This window comes from Coturnix japonica, chromosome 1 (assembly GCF_054131305.1).
Source record: "Coturnix japonica strain WE chromosome 1, WE-NBRP24, whole genome shotgun sequence".
Lineage (NCBI taxonomy): Eukaryota > Metazoa > Chordata > Aves > Galliformes > Phasianidae > Coturnix > Coturnix japonica.
In genome coordinates, this window is record NC_140663.1 from 110,532,126 (window position 1) to 110,547,940 (window position 15,815).

A 15,815-nucleotide genomic window follows, 5' to 3' on the forward strand; every position below is an offset into this window, starting at 1 on the left:
AACTGCTCATCCCTTCTCAGTGCTCTGAAGTGACCCAACAACCTGACATACAGAGATGTTGGAATGAGCCACCTCTCCAGTTACATATAGGGATCATAGTAACACATAACTTTCCAAATAGCTTTTCCCATTCAAACCCAAGGACATCAGCTGGACCTAACAAAGCCATCCTCCTTTCCACACAAGGCAAAGGGAATATACTAGTTCCACCACCACCAAGTCACACATGCTGAGCTTTTCTGCTCATAAAGTGGAGCTACTCCTGCATATCACACACTTAAGGAGGTAAAAAGCATTTGAGCAAGCATCAACAGACAGTAGGCAACTAAATTCTCATATGTTTTTGAGCAGCCTTGCAGAACTAAAGAAATAAGATAAAAAATCATGCTGCCAGCACAAAAATCAGGAGACCCCTTTACAGGCAGCCCTTGAAGTAACAGCATGCATAATGTTCACCAAATGCTTTGGAAACACCAACCTCGTGAGCCAGCCTCCATGCAGGCATTCCACATGTATAATTCAGAGCCTGCTTCAGGCTTATGTCTCAGAAGCACCCACTACAAAGTGATGTAACCAGTACATTTCAAAAAGGCTTTAGATGATCACAGTCGCAGTGAATGTGCTCCTTCTGCACGTGGTTCCCCTCCTCTTGCCCTATCAAGCTTAGGAAAGTATTTTTATGTGATCCAGTCATGTATTTTAAAGCACTGGCCAGGGGACAAGCCCCCAACTGAGCAATCTGTCAATAACAGAAGGAATAAAAAGAAGTGATAAAGGAGAAATAAATATACAGTCATGTTGTTATCTGACTTTTCCCTATCAAAATCAGTGCAATGACTGATTTTCCCTCAGCAGACGTTCCCGTGATGGAAAGACAATAGACAAAAGGCATCAAACTTAGGATCCCTGGCAAAAAGAACACAAAATATGAGCCAAGGGCAAAAAGATCAGCAAAAAATCCAGCGGAATGCTCTGGAAAGCAGTGCTTAATGGCATAATATGCAGTCTCAGCCTACACTTGGAGCTTATGGAGATGGCACCCAACTACAGCACTCAGATTTCGCCACCTCCTTGCGAACCAACACAGAAACGGGCACGAGAATTACCTAAGGAAAGCAAGGTCTGCGTTCTGTTAGCGTGCTGCAACACAAACTGCACCGACAGAAGTAAAACACCACAGAAAACTCCTTCACCTCTCGCCTTTCCCGCCCACAAACCCCCCCTCACAAAACGCCCGTCCCGGCCAAACCGCCTGAGGAAGGAGCCGCCCCTCCGCGCTCTCCTCCAATGGCCGGATCCCTCCGTGTGGGCGGGACGGAGGAATAGAGCGAGCCGCTCATCGATAGGTGGAGTGCCACAACGGCCTGTTTCCGTAGCGGTTCCATAGTGTAGTGGTTATCACGTCTGCTTTACACGCAGAAGGTCCTGGGTTCGAGCCCCAGTGGAACCAGCCGTTGAGATTTTTCTTTTCTTTACAGATACAATTAATCTAGCCTTTCTCCTTTTCTCCCCATACTGGCAACCTTATCAGCTCATTAAAAAAGTGCAGGTCCTCCATGAAGCAGGAACAATCCCAGTTCCCTCAGCTACTCCCCTTGTTTGCCTCAGAGCAAATGAGAGGAAGAGGGAACATCAGGGCTGGTTAGGCCTAACTAGACCTGAGGCCTCCACAGTGAGCCCTGCTTCTAGGGTAAAATGCCTGTCATAGCAGGGTTGCTTTCAGGTTACAAGCCCAAAGCTGTCCACTACATCTGGAATTCTCTGCTGTTAGTATATGAAAGCCTTCGGGGAAGGTGCTTCCCATCATCCCTCCATGACTCCATGGTGTCATAGGAAATGGTTTTAAGTTAAAAGTGGGAAGATTTAGTTTGGATGTTATGGGGAAGTTCTTCACTAGGAGAGTGGTTAGGTCCTGGAACAGGCTGCCCAGGGAGGTTGTGGATGCCCCGTCCCTGGAGGTGTTCAAGGCCAGGTTGGACGGGGCCCTGGGCAACCTGATCTAGTAAATGTGTATGTTTGGTGGCCCTGCCAGGCAGGGGGGTTGGAACTACATGATCCTTGAGGTCCCTTCCAACCCGGGTCATTCTGTGATTCTGTGATTCTGTGCCCACCCTGCTAATGACAGACATAGGTCCCTGAGGTGTGGCAGGGACTGGGCCTGCTCCTGTTGGGCAGCACCAGGTAACTGGTCATGCTGTGTTTTTTGCGCTGACGTGCTTTTTTTTTTCAGAAGAGGACATAAGCCCACACTCAGACTCCTTGAGATAATAGTTTATTTTGAGAGCCAGATCTTAAGCATGGGCAGACCATCATCACTCTATCTGCTTTGAGGGGATCCAGCTCTTGAAGGCACAGGTTTGTTCTATTGTCAAAACCAATGCAAGGCTAAATTTTGAAGGAAGGAAGGAAGGAAGGAAGGAAGGAAGGAAGGAAGGAAGGAAGGAAGGAAGGAAGGAAGGAAGGAAGGAAGGAAGGAAGGAAGGAAGGAAGGAAGGAAGGAAGGAAGGAAGGAAGGAAGGAAGGAAGGAAGGAAGGAAGGAAGGAAGGAAGGAAGGAAGGAAGGAAGGAAGGAAGGAAGGAAGGAAGGAAGGAAGGAAGGAAGGAAGGAAGGAAGGAAGGAAGGAAGGAAGGAAGGAAGGAAGGAGGGAAGGAAGGAAGGAAGGAGGGAAGGAGGGAAGGAGGGAAGGAGGGAAGGAGGGAAGGGGAAGGGAGAAAAAAGGCAAATGTTGCCCTTTCTGGTTCTGTGTTGTGTACTGTTAAAATATTTTCTGTCTTCTATACCTGGAAATATTTATCTGACTGCTAGGAAAGTACTACATGATTCATTTAGTAATGCTGTCTGTAGTGGAGGTGTTGCCACTTAAGGTTATTAAAAAGAAGCATTATCAACAGCATTAGACACAGAGGGTCTTGAGTGTGTGATGTTTATACAGAGACTTCAGTTTTAAAGCTCTCTGACTCATCTTGTGAACCAATTTGACTTTATTTGAATGATTTTTGTTCTGACTGAGCTTTTCTTGATTTGACTCATTTCCAGTGCCTTTGTTTTCACAAGTTCATTGCATTTTAACAATTAGCTCAAAAAATGCATGCTTTGAAAAGGGTACAGCTGCCCAGTCATTCACCCCTGCTCAGAGATGGGCTCCATTCATCAGTATGTAACTAGAGACAGTTCTAAAGGACAGGGAGACAAAATCTGTTACCTGTTGATTTTGTTTCTTGGTTTTTCAACATATTTTTGCACAAAGGCTGCCCTGGTGTTCCTTCAGCCTCTCCTCATAGGGCTGATTTTCCAAGCCCTTCACAAGCCTTGTTGCCCTTCTTTCAACCTGCTCCAGCACCTCGGTGTCCTTTCTGTACTGAGGTGCCCAAAACTGAACATAGTACTTGAGGTGAGGCCTCACCAATGCTGAGTACAGGGGCAGGATGACTTCCCTAGTCCTGCTCACCACACCATTCTTGATACAAGCCAGGATGCCAATGGACACAGACTAGGAGACTGAAGGTAGATGGAGCTTCGTGCACCCACAGCCCACGTGAGCTGTGCTGTGGTTTAATCTACTCCCTGCACATGCAGTCGGAGGTCTTCTGAAACAAAGGAAGCAATAGCTGCCAAAGGCCCCCATTAAAAACTCATTCCTAATTGCACATAATTAACAGAGGCTGGAGGAACAGGAGAAATATTTGCTGGAATCATCAGTAAACTGCTGTAGTCTTCAGTCTTTCAGTCACTTTTAAACCAAATTTATAACTTTCTTTCATGCTGGGTTGTCAGCACTGTGTAGTGATAGGATATGATAGGTAGAACTGTTAGCAAAGAGAAGTTATTCTTGTTGTTGTTGTTTCAGAGTTTTACATCTCTGCAAGTAAATGGCAAGAACGTGCTATTTCTGTTTGATCTAGTAATTGCAGTTTTCAGCCCCCTGCAATTAGGTGACTGGAAGAATAGTAAGGCCAGGGAAGATTTCTACACTCAGCGATTATTAGGGCAGGCATCAATGATGCAGAGGTAAATAACTGGGGTGGAAGACAATTAATGCATATTGCATACAATAGATAATATGTACTGCATAAAATGGTCTATGATTTACAAGCATTAGGCACATCCTCTGCCTTTGTATGATGGGTAAATGTGGTTTCTAGTTAGGCATGTCCTTGTTCACAGAATCACATAATCATTAAGATTGGAAAAGATCTCTAAGATTATCTAGTCCAACCATCCACCTACCACCATTACAGCCCACTAACCCACGTTCCTAAGTATCACATCCACATGTGGATATATGTCTGAATACAGTCATAGTGCCAGTAGCACAGTGCTTTCCACCTTTTAGATATGGCACATGGAGTTTGACAGTCGTAACTATGCAGTTGGCTCGATGCTACTTGATAAAACCCTGAGAATGGTGGAGCGTAATGTGCTTAGGCGAAGCTTAAGATAATCTCATGCCTTCCCAGAAAGCAGAGCAGCAGGCTAAGGAGCTATTCCTGAAAGAGGAAGGAAAAGATGTGGATCAAGATGGGGAGCGTCCTGCTGTCTCTTCTTTTCTGGTACAAAGGTATGCACTTTGCCTCTAGAGACGTGCTTTCAGATGTCCCCCTTTGTATTTCTTGTTTCATCCAACCTCCTTTGGGCTGTGGGGTACAGAGGGAGCTCTTTGTGGAAGCAAAACAATCAGAGAAAGGAAAAATTGGGCAGGAGATGTGTAATTTACGTACATGAGTGAGCAGCGTTCTTACAGCTCTATGAATATTCAGTAGTACAACTCTGCTTCGCAAAGTAATTGCAGTGTAAAAAGATTGGCATGTAATTTGTCAAAATATGAATTTACACAGAAAATTGTGGTGCAGCTGAGCCAGTGAGTAAATAATAATGCTGATTTGAGAAAGGAGGTACAGTAGAATATGAAAGAGCGGTCCTTCATTAATCAAAACTATTGGTTAATCAAAAGCCACTCATTTTCTTTAGCAGCAAGACATTGCTGGGACAGATCTGCTTTTCTGAAAGGCTCTTTCAGATATTTTGTCCTAGGAAAGAATTTCAAAGGCATTCTAAGAACAAAAATCAGAATTAAAAAAAAAAAAGAGGGGAAGTGTTTATTAATTCCATTTTAATTAACCTCACTGTAGCACAAATGCTGGTAGCTTTCAGGTTGTGTTTGAACTTCTGACTTCTTTGCAGCTGACAGAAAAGCTCTGAATGTCTTAAGGCTGGGGTTGCTCTTGCTGGGTGCTGTGCAGTATCTACCACCATCAGCGTGTGGCTGCAACACGGTGTGTCTATTTGGGACTATAGTATTGGGCAGATCAGATCAGCTCTCCCCCAACAGATGTTGAATTTTCCATTTTTCTTTTTTTTCTGTCTATTTTCAGTCCTCCTCTGTGTCTGTCACTTACTTTGCTACCTCACGCATGTCCAACTCACAGCCTGCAAGTCCATTTTCAGGTGACATAAATAAATGACCAGCATATTTTTAAATGGAGTGTGCAGAGTTGCAACCAGACATTCCACTCAAAAATCTGACAGCGTCTCTTTACTTTTATAAGACCATTCTTGCCAGAGAAAAACATTCCTTGCTTCACAGTCACGCCTCATTCACATCATCGCTTTTTGGCACTGCTTACATTTGTGAACAACTGTTTTCAAGGATGAAGCACAGCAGAAGTAACATTTCATCAAAAGTCTCTGAGGAACCCCTTGAGAGCTCATTGAGAATGGCAGCCACTGCCACTGAACCAGGTTCATGCATTACTTTCATAGAGACAGGGTCACATATCCCACTAGTTTTGTGTTGTTGCATTCTTTCCTTGTTTTAATAAAAAATATTATAGATTAAAATAAGTTTTGTTACTTATATATATTTACTATATTATCTATTTTATGAGGGCCGCTTCAAAAGTAATTCCTTCCATTTTATGATGTCAGCCCATGACATCAGAGGCAGATGTTGGTAGTTTGGCAGTAGAGGTTGAACCTTCCTACCAACATCCCATTACATTTTGCTGCTGTGTGACAGATGGCACTCTGACATAGGAGTGCGGATGAAGCATAATTGAATTTCTCCATGCAGAAACAAATGGCACCCATCGATATTTATTGATACTTGCTGAACGCTTGTGGAGAACAACCAGTGGATGTGAGCACAGTGAGGTGCTGGGTGGTGCATTTCAGTAGTGGTGACAGCCACAGTGGGTCAGTTCCACTGGTGCAGACTGTTGCGAGTGCAGCACGCAGGCTCTCATTCACCACTGGCAAAAATGCAGAGCTAATATCAGTGACTATGTTGAAAAAGAGTATTTTGTAGCTGAGATTTTGCTCTATCAAACAGTGTTACTATGCTCTTTGTATCACTGTAGTTTCCATGAGAAGAAATAGGAGGCATTACTTTAGGAGCACGCCTTGTGCATGCGGCCCAAGACAATTCCTCTTCACTCAGTGTGGTACAAGCAAGCCAAAAGGTTGGACACCCATGGCCTACTGAATGGATAGGAAGGTGTTCTCCAAGTGGCCATGAATCTGTTTCATCCTGGCATGCTCAGCTGTACCCTGCACTAATTCATAGAATCATAGAATTACCCAGGTTAGAAAAAACCTTGAAGATCATCAAGTCCAACCGCAGCCTAACCAGAACCCTAACTCTAACAACCCTACACTAAATCATATCCCTAAGTACCACATCCAAACGTCTCTTAAACACAACCAGGGATGGCGATTCAACCACCTCCCTGGGGAGCCAATTCCAGTACCTAACTACCCTTTCTGTAAAGAAGTCCTTCCTAATATCCAACCTAAACTTATATCCTAATATCCAACCTAAACCAACCTAATTCATAGGTCTTCGTTTTGATCTACCAGCAAATACTTGTGCATTGCCTTTGTACCTGATCTCTGTGCTGTCCTTCATTTGGTGGCTGATCTTCTTGGAAGGCTGTTTTTACTCAAATTGCACATTCTTCCCGATGGGCGGCATAACTACAATTAGCCCTTGGAACAAGCTCACACCTTGCTCTGAAGCCCAGGCACAGCTTGCTGTTAATAGACACCCACACAACAGGATATTTTCAGAGAGCCTGCAGTGAAAAAATCACTTGCAGGATCACTTTCCAGGCATCGCTATTTTGGTATTTCTTTCTTTCTTTCTTCAGTTACTGCCTTTTTAAAAAAAACCTACTTGTGTTTTACGTGGCCCAAGCATCCTCTTCTACCTTCTCAGTGGGCTGCTTTGCCCAGGTCCCTTCAGGCCCCCTCCTCTTCTACCATGGGGAAGAACTGGTGGGTCAGCCCTGAGCCGGCTGCTCTGATGACAGTGTAAGCTCCTTAGCGATTCCCTCCTGCAGAGCTGCAGCTTAGGGGAGCATCCTTCTGCCGTGCTTTGCTGGGCTTCTGCTTGCTGGGAACCCCGCAAAGCAGCAGCAGCAGCAACGGCAGCAGATGAGGCATCACGATTCTGCACCAGCACTCAGATCTGGGGGCTGTCATGAACATGCTTGCAGCACATCAATGTGACGTACCAGCACCATGTCTCTCCATCCCTGCTTGTCATGCGTCAGGGAAGGAGAACGTCTCAACAGTTAGAAGGAAGGGATTTTTATTTTTTTTTTCTCCTTCTCTATTTTTTGCAGCTTTGAAAAAAAAAACAAAAAAAAACAACCACCCAACAACTAAAGGCCCAACCCCGCCTTCAGATCGCAGTAAATAACATCTTTAGTGCCACCCTTTGGCACTAGCGGTACATCTAACAAAATCACTAAAATTACTGTGCAGGCAGCGTACTGCAGAGCTCTGAGTGGGAAGGAACAAATGTGTCAGTAAGATCAGAAAAGGCCAGAAATTCTCAAGGGAACACTTTAGGAAAGAAAAGAAAAAAGATAATTGATGTTCTGGAGAGGAGAGGCAAAGGTTGATTTTTCCTCCTTTTTTTTTTCCCCACGTATTTTCAAAATATAAATGATTTGTAGAAGCACCGAGGAGACAGCGGATATAAAAGAGAAATGACTTTGAATTAAATAGGTATAACTGTCGTTATTTCAATACGGCTTCTATAAATTCCAGATAAATACTGGCATGTAGTAAGTGGAACACAAAACAGATGAAGAAAAAGGGAAGCCGGATTAAACATCACTGAAATAAAGGTGCAATAAAAAAGTGCCCCCACCATCATGTCCCTTTCCAGGCTTTGTTCTCTTAGAAGGAGGCTTCCTACTCCCTGGAAATCAAGTTGCTCATTGCACTGGATGGCAGCATGTCTTGGCCGCCTGCATTGCTTACATAACCCTCACCTAATGGCTGCTCTGTTGGTACCAATGGCAAACAGGGAGCTGAAATGCACAGCCTTTCCAAAAACGTGTTAAAATCACTCACTGCCCTTTTTCATTCCTGAGATGGTTTTTCCAGGGCCAGTCACATCCCCCCCCTGTTTTAAAATGTTTTCCTTCCTCCTGTGCAATGCCGCACTCATTGCAAGGGAACAGCCACACTGGGGACATGCAGGTGGTGCTCTGCTCTAGGAGAAGCAGAGGGAAAACAATACTGCTCCTCTCTCTGATCCCTGCTAAATGCAGAGGCTGCTTGCACAAACAAGAGCTGATGTTTTGTTTTTTTTTTCCAGCTGAAGATCTAGGCCACCTAAATTGTAAAGTCAATGAACAGTCGATAACATTTTCCATGACCAGGAAACTTACCAGCTTACTCTGGTAAATCAAGTGACTGATGTTTACCCTATGCTTTAATTCTCCATTTCACCTTACATCACGCCTTCTCATGCTCACACACTCACCGTTAATTCTAGCCACTCTAAACAGGACTTGTCATCATGGCTCAATGTTCAGGATGTCCAACATGATGTCTCAGAGGTGACCTCCTGAAATCCCTCAGTTTTGCCATCTTTCCTTCTGGCTGCACTTACCTTCCTCCTTTCTTTCTCATGTTCAGACAATAATCTCAATAACCAGAGGTTTTCTGACACCTGCAGTTATCTGCTCCTGTTGCTAAATGCCACTATTCCATTGCATGGCGCCTTGTTGCGCTCCTGCCTGCTCTTTCTGGACTTCAAGTTTATTGTTTCCAGCCTCAGTGTTCAGAGAAAACCTTGACTCCAAAGATCTATGGGAAGAAGGGGAGCCAAAGAAACCTTTCCCACACTTTGCAGTGTCCATTGCCCCCCACATGAACACCCTTGCTGTTGCTTGTCTCCTCCTCCACTCTTCCCACACCAGAAGCTCATGTAGCTGCTGTTTTGCCCCACCTTCAGTCTTGGACTCCCACTTCCTCCCCATTCCACCACCCCCAAATCCAGTGCTTAGAAACAGCATTTGTGCCCAGCCACGTGTTGGAGGTCTCTCACAGCCTGGTGGGTTGGAGGACAGGGGAGAGGCAAGGCATAACTCTCTGTCTCTCACAAATACACACAAATTATGCTTCATTTCAACAAACCAATGGCTTGCTCAATGTTCTTCAGGAGCTGTAAATAGGACTCTTTCTGTTTTCATGTTGTTTTTTTTCAGTCCTGTACTTTTAAAACAGCCTGCGGCAGCGGTGCAGACTCATGACTCTTCCATGAACTGCAGCAATTTGTTCTGTCTGACCTACAATTACCAATTATCTTTGTAACCTTCCTTGAAGGCAAACATGCTCACTATAAAAGCATGCCCACCATCACATTTTGAAACTATTGGCAGCTTGCTTTCCTCTTCATTTCCTTTGTAGGACAGGGCCCATCACAGCTGTAAACACACCAATATATCAATTACTGCTTTTTCCAGCCAACTGCAGGCAAGGGCATTGCTTTCTCTCCTTTCTCAACATCAGTGGACATCAGGGGGATGCTGTGGGAAGCTTGGTCCATCCATAGCCACCACTGCCCAAAGCCCAGCACCCCAATGGCCAAGCTACTTGCAGGATGCTGCCTTTTGCAGTTAACTCATTTTGGCTCAGGATGGCAAAGTTTTTGCCATACTCTGGGTTGGTTGAATAGGTCCCACCATTCACCCTGAAAATGGCTCCTTTTGTTGTTGTTTCACTTACAGCTGTTGGGTTTCCAGCAGTGACCATCAATGAGGGGTCAGAGTTTGGTTTTGACTCTCAAATCAGGGACTTGGGAAGTTTGCCTAAGGGCTCGCTGCCTACCGAAAGCAACAGCCCTCTGTCAGCCAGTGCAGTTAAACAGAGCATCAAGGAGGCAGGAAATGTGCTGCACTGCTGTTATCAGTACTGTTTTGATACATGATAAAGTCCCAGCCGCTATCATATCAATCTGATGACGAGGAGCATTAACTGCTACACCTTTTCATCAGAGACTGATGTTAACTTCTTCATCCAGGGCAGATGCCTTGGGTTAACACTGAATGTCCCAGAAGCCAGAAATGCTTGTTTGGGAAACTGAAGTGAGGGAGACCATCTCTGTGTTCATAAGATGTTTTTAAGTATTTCTTTATCATTTTGTTCCTTGCTGTGGTCTTTCTTTCAGGGCCTTGATACATTCAGGCTCACTGTCAGAGCTTGGGAGAAGCCGCATTTCAGTCATAAACAGAGCTTTGTGTACAGTTTATATTTCAGCTGATTATAATTGCGCAGCGTTTGTGAATCTTTTGAGATGAAACTTGCTGTGTAAATGCAAGATGTAAATTGCCAGCATTAGTTGGACCTTCCTAGGCTCAGCAAAGTTACTGTGTGAATGAATAAATCATAACTAGATTTCAGTGAATAATTCAGAGCCTAATTCATTTGATAAGAAAAATATAAAATCCACTTTTCCTATTCGCAACATCACAGTTTGCAGACTGCTGTTTTCGTGTGCAAGATTTTACTTGCTCCATAGCTCAGCCTTTAGTGGCCATAGTTGACTGTATCCGTTGGAAACGTGAGGGCTGACGTTTGACTCGTATTGATGATTTATCAGCAGTCATGGGAACTTTAAAGATTATTCTAATTTCCCAGTTGTCTGGGCACTGTTGTCCCTGTTTAGGTGCTATTAAAACAGCCTGCTTTGAGCTTTGTGGGGAGGTAGGAGAGCTCTTTCAGTAAGGATAGGGCTTGTAAAATATCACTGCTCAGGGACAGGCCGAAGATAAACCAGGTCAGGTGTTACAAAAATAGCACTGCTTCCTCTTCAGCCACAGTGCTTTCTCTAAAAAAAAAAAAAAAAAGAAAGGAAGGAAAGGGTGTTTTGTATGTAAGATTGATTGGGAAGAACTATTTATATTTTGTTATCCCCCATGTCGCCCAGAGGAACCTTCTCATGATTGCCACCTCGAGGGGAGCTGTATCTCCTCTGAAACCACCAGTGATCTGCGATGGCTGTAGGCTGTGATTTCACCTGTCAACAGCTCTTTATTTTTACAAGCAAAATGGGAAAGGAAAACTGTAGGGCAGGAAGATGGCAAAAACGAATGGAGGCAACATCAGTTGGAAAGCAGAGACTGAAAATGACATGAGCTTCTCCTCAGGATGTTTCAGACATCTCAGATTGTAAAAAGGAAACATCAAAGTCATCACAAAGAAGGCCCAGTGGCAGAGTAGCAATGATATGGGCCTATCAGCATCCTGCTCCTGCCCACAGCTGATGCCCTCTTGTTTTCCCCTGGCAATCAGACCGGAGATGCTACCTTTTCCCTTTATTTGAATCAAGCTCAGGAGTAAATATTTATTGCATTTCCTGATACTATCACATCTGAAATCTCTCTCTTCTTCCCTCCATGCCCGCTGCCCGCAGCTGTGCTGGCCCTGTCACCTGGTGAGGTGAGTCCTTACAGCTGGCTCTGCTCCTGTAGGCAGTAGGAGAAACAGAAAGTGCCTGACACCTCTGGGAGAGGGTGGGATGGGTGAGGGACCATTCCTGCCCTGAGTTTGCTATGGGTTTCAGAGTGCTGGTCCCCTCAGCGGAAGCAACTTTTAAGTCTTTGTATTTTAAAATTCCCCTTATGCCTTCTTCATGCACCACCAGAGTGAATCTGCATGTGTACCCATGAAAGTCACCTGAGTGTCATAGACAGAGCATTGAGGAGCAGCTGTTTGCGCTGGGGATTCTCTTCAGCCTCACTCCAACAACAGCCTTCAGTCAGCACTCACAACATGATGTCCTTCTGAGGGGATCCTGGTGTGGTAACTCCTGATGCAGGATTATGAGGACATAACACCCTATGGCATATCAGAGGTCCCAGCACGGCTGTAGGACAGCCACATCTTGTGCAAATCCCCCCAGAAATACGCTGTGTGGTGCAGCCTTCACCTCTGTGTGCAGGAGGACCAGGCTGGATCCAGCATGGCTGAGCCAGGAGGTGACCCCTAATGCTCACTTGGGTGGCTTTGGGGCTGTGGACTCTGCAGTGACACTGTGGCTCAAGAGCAGCCAAGAAGGCTGCAAAATTTAGATGCAGACACCTTTCATTTCTCTGTGGATGTCAATCTATCAGATCACACTCATGTCCAGGCATCTGGACTGGCACTTAGCTTTGTGTCGCTATCATCGATTACTAAGTTGATTTTTGTTTTAATTTTCCCATTAGGATGAGAGACTGGAGCTGTGGCACAGCAAGGCTTGCAAATGCAATTGCCAGGGAGGTCCTAATTCGGTGTGGTCCAGTGGAACTAACAGCTTGGAGTGCATGCCAGGTAACAGGTCACTCTATTTCAGCGATGTCTGCATTATGGTTCTCAGCAGCTCCCCTCATTGCACCCTGCACTGCAGTGAAGGTGTTGCAGTGGTGTCTGCTCCAAACACTGGGGCTGGTGGAGCTGTGCCCATGGAAGGGGTCTGTGTGAGCAGCATGGCCCTGGGTGCCAGGTGACCTGCTAAATTCATTATACTTGTGTGAGCTGTGGATTAGTGATGCTAAAAGTAAAACTACGCTGCCTTCGAGATAAGCCTGCCCAGTAGTAAACATGTGGGGCCACCTCAGCTGCTCTGCAGAAGTGTTTTCTTACACAAAGGGAGACACATAAGCAGGTTGGGGCTCCAGCCACAATAAGGACAGGGAGCGGGTCTAGAGGAGCACATCCCCTAAGGAGAGGGGCTGAGGGAATTGGACTTGTTCCAGCTGGAGAAGGCTCTGGAGAGACGTCATTGCCTTTTAGTACTTGAAGGGACATCATATAAATGTGTAGAAAGTGTGTGCTGTGGGTGCAGGGGTTTCAAGCAGCTGCTACTGGCTGTCATTATTGGACTTGGTGTTTCCATGCCTGGAGGAAGGCAGGGCAACAGCTGCATGGTTCTTGGGGGGGAAATACATTAATGTGGCACTGACTGAACAAGATATGTTAATGAGATATTGATGTATAGGATTCTGACCTGGTGGAATTTGCTGATGAGACATCGACCATCCCACTGGTGTGCTCAGGCATGGCACAAACCAAGGGGCGGTGGCTGGAGGAGGCAGTGGCCACACCGTGCTCCGGGTGCACTTTGGTACCCTGCACGTACAACCTATTTGTAACCATAATGCATTACAGTGGTCTGTCTGCTCAGCAATTCTGCTGTGTAGGCACAGCTGTAAATCACGATAGAACATGAGAGGAGCCGAAGGAGATGAGGCAAAAAAAGTGATGCCAGACATTCCCTGAGGACAACCTGGAGGCGGGATCCAGGACTATAGATCCAGCATGGATCCATTTGCTTCTGCTTGCAAGAAAAGGGAGACTTGGAGACTACAACATGCAAATAAAACCTTTTCCCACAAGCATCATGAGCAGCAACGACTTAGGAATAGCCATATGTAAGGATGAGAAATTTAGATGCCAAGTCCCCTGGACAGCAAATTACTGCAGGGGTTGTGGTTGGGGCTTAAGAGCATCCCCAGCATCCTGCTGGGGGTAGAGCACAAGGAAACCACAGAGAGTATTGACAACAGATTAGGACAAAGGCAACCAGAAGGCAGAGCAGCTCGTGTCACTAATGGTAGCATGTTTTTATCTTGCCCTGCAGAATGCCCCTACCACAAGCCCCTCGGCTTTGAGTCTGGCGCTGTCACCCCTGACCAGATCAGCTGCTCCAACCCCGAGCAGTACACAGGCTGGTACTCCTCATGGACAGCCAATAAGGCCCGTCTCAATGGCCAAGGCTTTGGGTGAGTCTGAAAATACCCCCTGAGGCTGTTGGGACTCTGTGGGAGGGCATGGGGTAGATAAAGCACTGAGGGGCATGGATTAATGGGCACAGCGGTGATGGGTTGGTGGTTGGACTAGGTGATCTTAAATGTATTTTCCAAACTTAATGATTTTATAATTTTATAATTCTATGGGGGCCAGGCCCCCTGGCAGTGTAGGGCAGCAGGGTGGCCTGGGTGGTGGCTTAGGGTACAGAGGGGCTGTGGTGTCCCCCCAGGTGTGCCTGGCTCTCCAAGTACCAGGACAATGGGCAGTGGCTGCAGATTGACCTGAAGGAGGTGAAGGTGATCTCAGGGATCCTCACACAAGGGCGCTGTGATGCTGATGAGTGGATGACCAAGTACAGCGTGCAGTACCGCACTGATGAGAACCTCAACTGGGTTTACTACAAGGACCAGACCGGGAACAACCGGGTGCGTTGATCTTGTGCTTTGTCTTACAGTAGTGGTTTCAAGGTTGCATTGGATGATGTAAAAGTCTTGGGGGAGGCGGCCTAAGGGAGGGGAGCCTGTGTGAAAAGCAGAGTGGATGGGGCCTGGTGCTTACCCATGGCACACAGGTGTCCAGCCCCATGGCCATCATGCTGCCATGGTGACAGTGAATGCAATGCTGATCAGCCCCTGAAACTGTGTCTGCCTTTGTCTCTCTTGGCAGGTTTTCTATGGCAACTCAGACCGGTCATCCTCAGTGCAGAACCTGCTGCGGCCGCCCATCGTGGCCCGTTTCATCCGCCTCATCCCGCTGGGCTGGCACGTGCGCATTGCCATCCGCATGGAGCTCCTCGAGTGCCTGGGCAAATGTGGCTGAGTGCCCGCTGGGTAGAGATGTGCAGGTGTGTGCCTGTATGGCCATCCCATCTCACTGCTGATGCGTGATGCGGCCACCATCCTGCCCACCCTATAAACAGAAGGGCTTTCTTGAATAAAACACTGCTTTACATGACACCTGGTGATATGGCTAAACCCTATTCCAACAGCTTACTGTTTCTGAGGAGACACACACCAGCAAAACTGGGGTGGTTTGTTACTATGGCTTCAGACTGTGAGATAACAATGCTTCTCATCCTGGGTGCTAGACTAGGGACACAATGCTGATCCTGTGTGCTAGATATCATTACAACATGCTGTGAGCATGGGACGTGGACTTGTGCTCCAATTTCTATGACAGCCTCACCCTCCATGGCCTAGTCCCCAGTGGGTGCTGTGCACGTGCAGGTGTGGGCTCAGCCTTCAGCAGAGGGGGCCCAAGGGCTGGGGCAGGAGCCATGGTGTTTTTGGGGGTGAGCACAAGTTCTGCCTTTGCCCTGACTGGAGTTTTTCCCAGCTCTCTGGGATTTTCCTTTCCTGCAACAAATGCAAAGCAAACCCATGTCAGCAGTGCAAGGTTGGGTCTTCCAGCCATCCATTGCTTCTCTCCTTTGACATATTGCTCAGGTAGATTTTGAGGGTAACCAACATCTCACAAGGAATTTGGGGCATGTGGCAGTCTGAAAACTTGTGCTTCACTGTCCTAACTATGAAGTCTGTGAGATGCTATCTGCTGAAATACTTACTGCTACATCACTGTTGCACTCATGCTTTCATCCACAGAGTGAGTTTTGCCTATCCATAAATGAGGGGCACACGTTCTTAGCAGGAGTGCTCCTGAATAATTTCTTTGAGCTTTCAAGCTTCATCCACAGTCTAAGTGGATGGACCACGTGCCCTTATATACC

General features: G+C 46.2%; 2 protein-coding genes and 1 non-coding gene across 4 annotated transcripts in view; 2 read left to right on the top strand and 1 right to left on the bottom strand.

Moving 5' to 3' along the window:
• PPEF1 (protein phosphatase with EF-hand domain 1) overlaps positions 1-1,256 on the bottom strand; it is a 29,489-nt gene extending 28,233 nt beyond the window's left edge. Inside the window, exon 1 of one of the 2 annotated variants that reach the window (XM_015886205.3) lies at positions 1,107-1,256. The gene's annotated coding sequence lies outside the window, so the exon portion shown is untranslated. The remainder of the gene's footprint in view (positions 1-1,106) is intronic. The other variant, XM_015886166.3, reaches the window with a different exon arrangement.
• Positions 1,257-1,377: 121 nt separating this feature from the next.
• TRNAV-UAC (transfer RNA valine (anticodon UAC)) lies at positions 1,378-1,450 on the top strand. The gene has a single exon. It is a non-coding gene; the product is annotated as a tRNA-Val (tRNA).
• Positions 1,451-4,437: 2,987 nt separating this feature from the next.
• On the top strand, positions 4,438-15,043 carry RS1 (retinoschisin 1). The gene is made up of 6 exons (XM_015886121.3): positions 4,438-4,559; positions 11,712-11,737; positions 12,505-12,610; positions 13,920-14,061; positions 14,319-14,514; positions 14,756-15,043. Exons 1-6 carry the CDS (start codon positions 4,508-4,510, stop codon positions 14,906-14,908), a joined length of 675 nt encoding a protein of 224 aa, XP_015741607.1. The 5' UTR covers positions 4,438-4,507; the 3' UTR covers positions 14,909-15,043.
• The last annotated feature ends 772 nt before the right edge of the window (positions 15,044-15,815 follow it).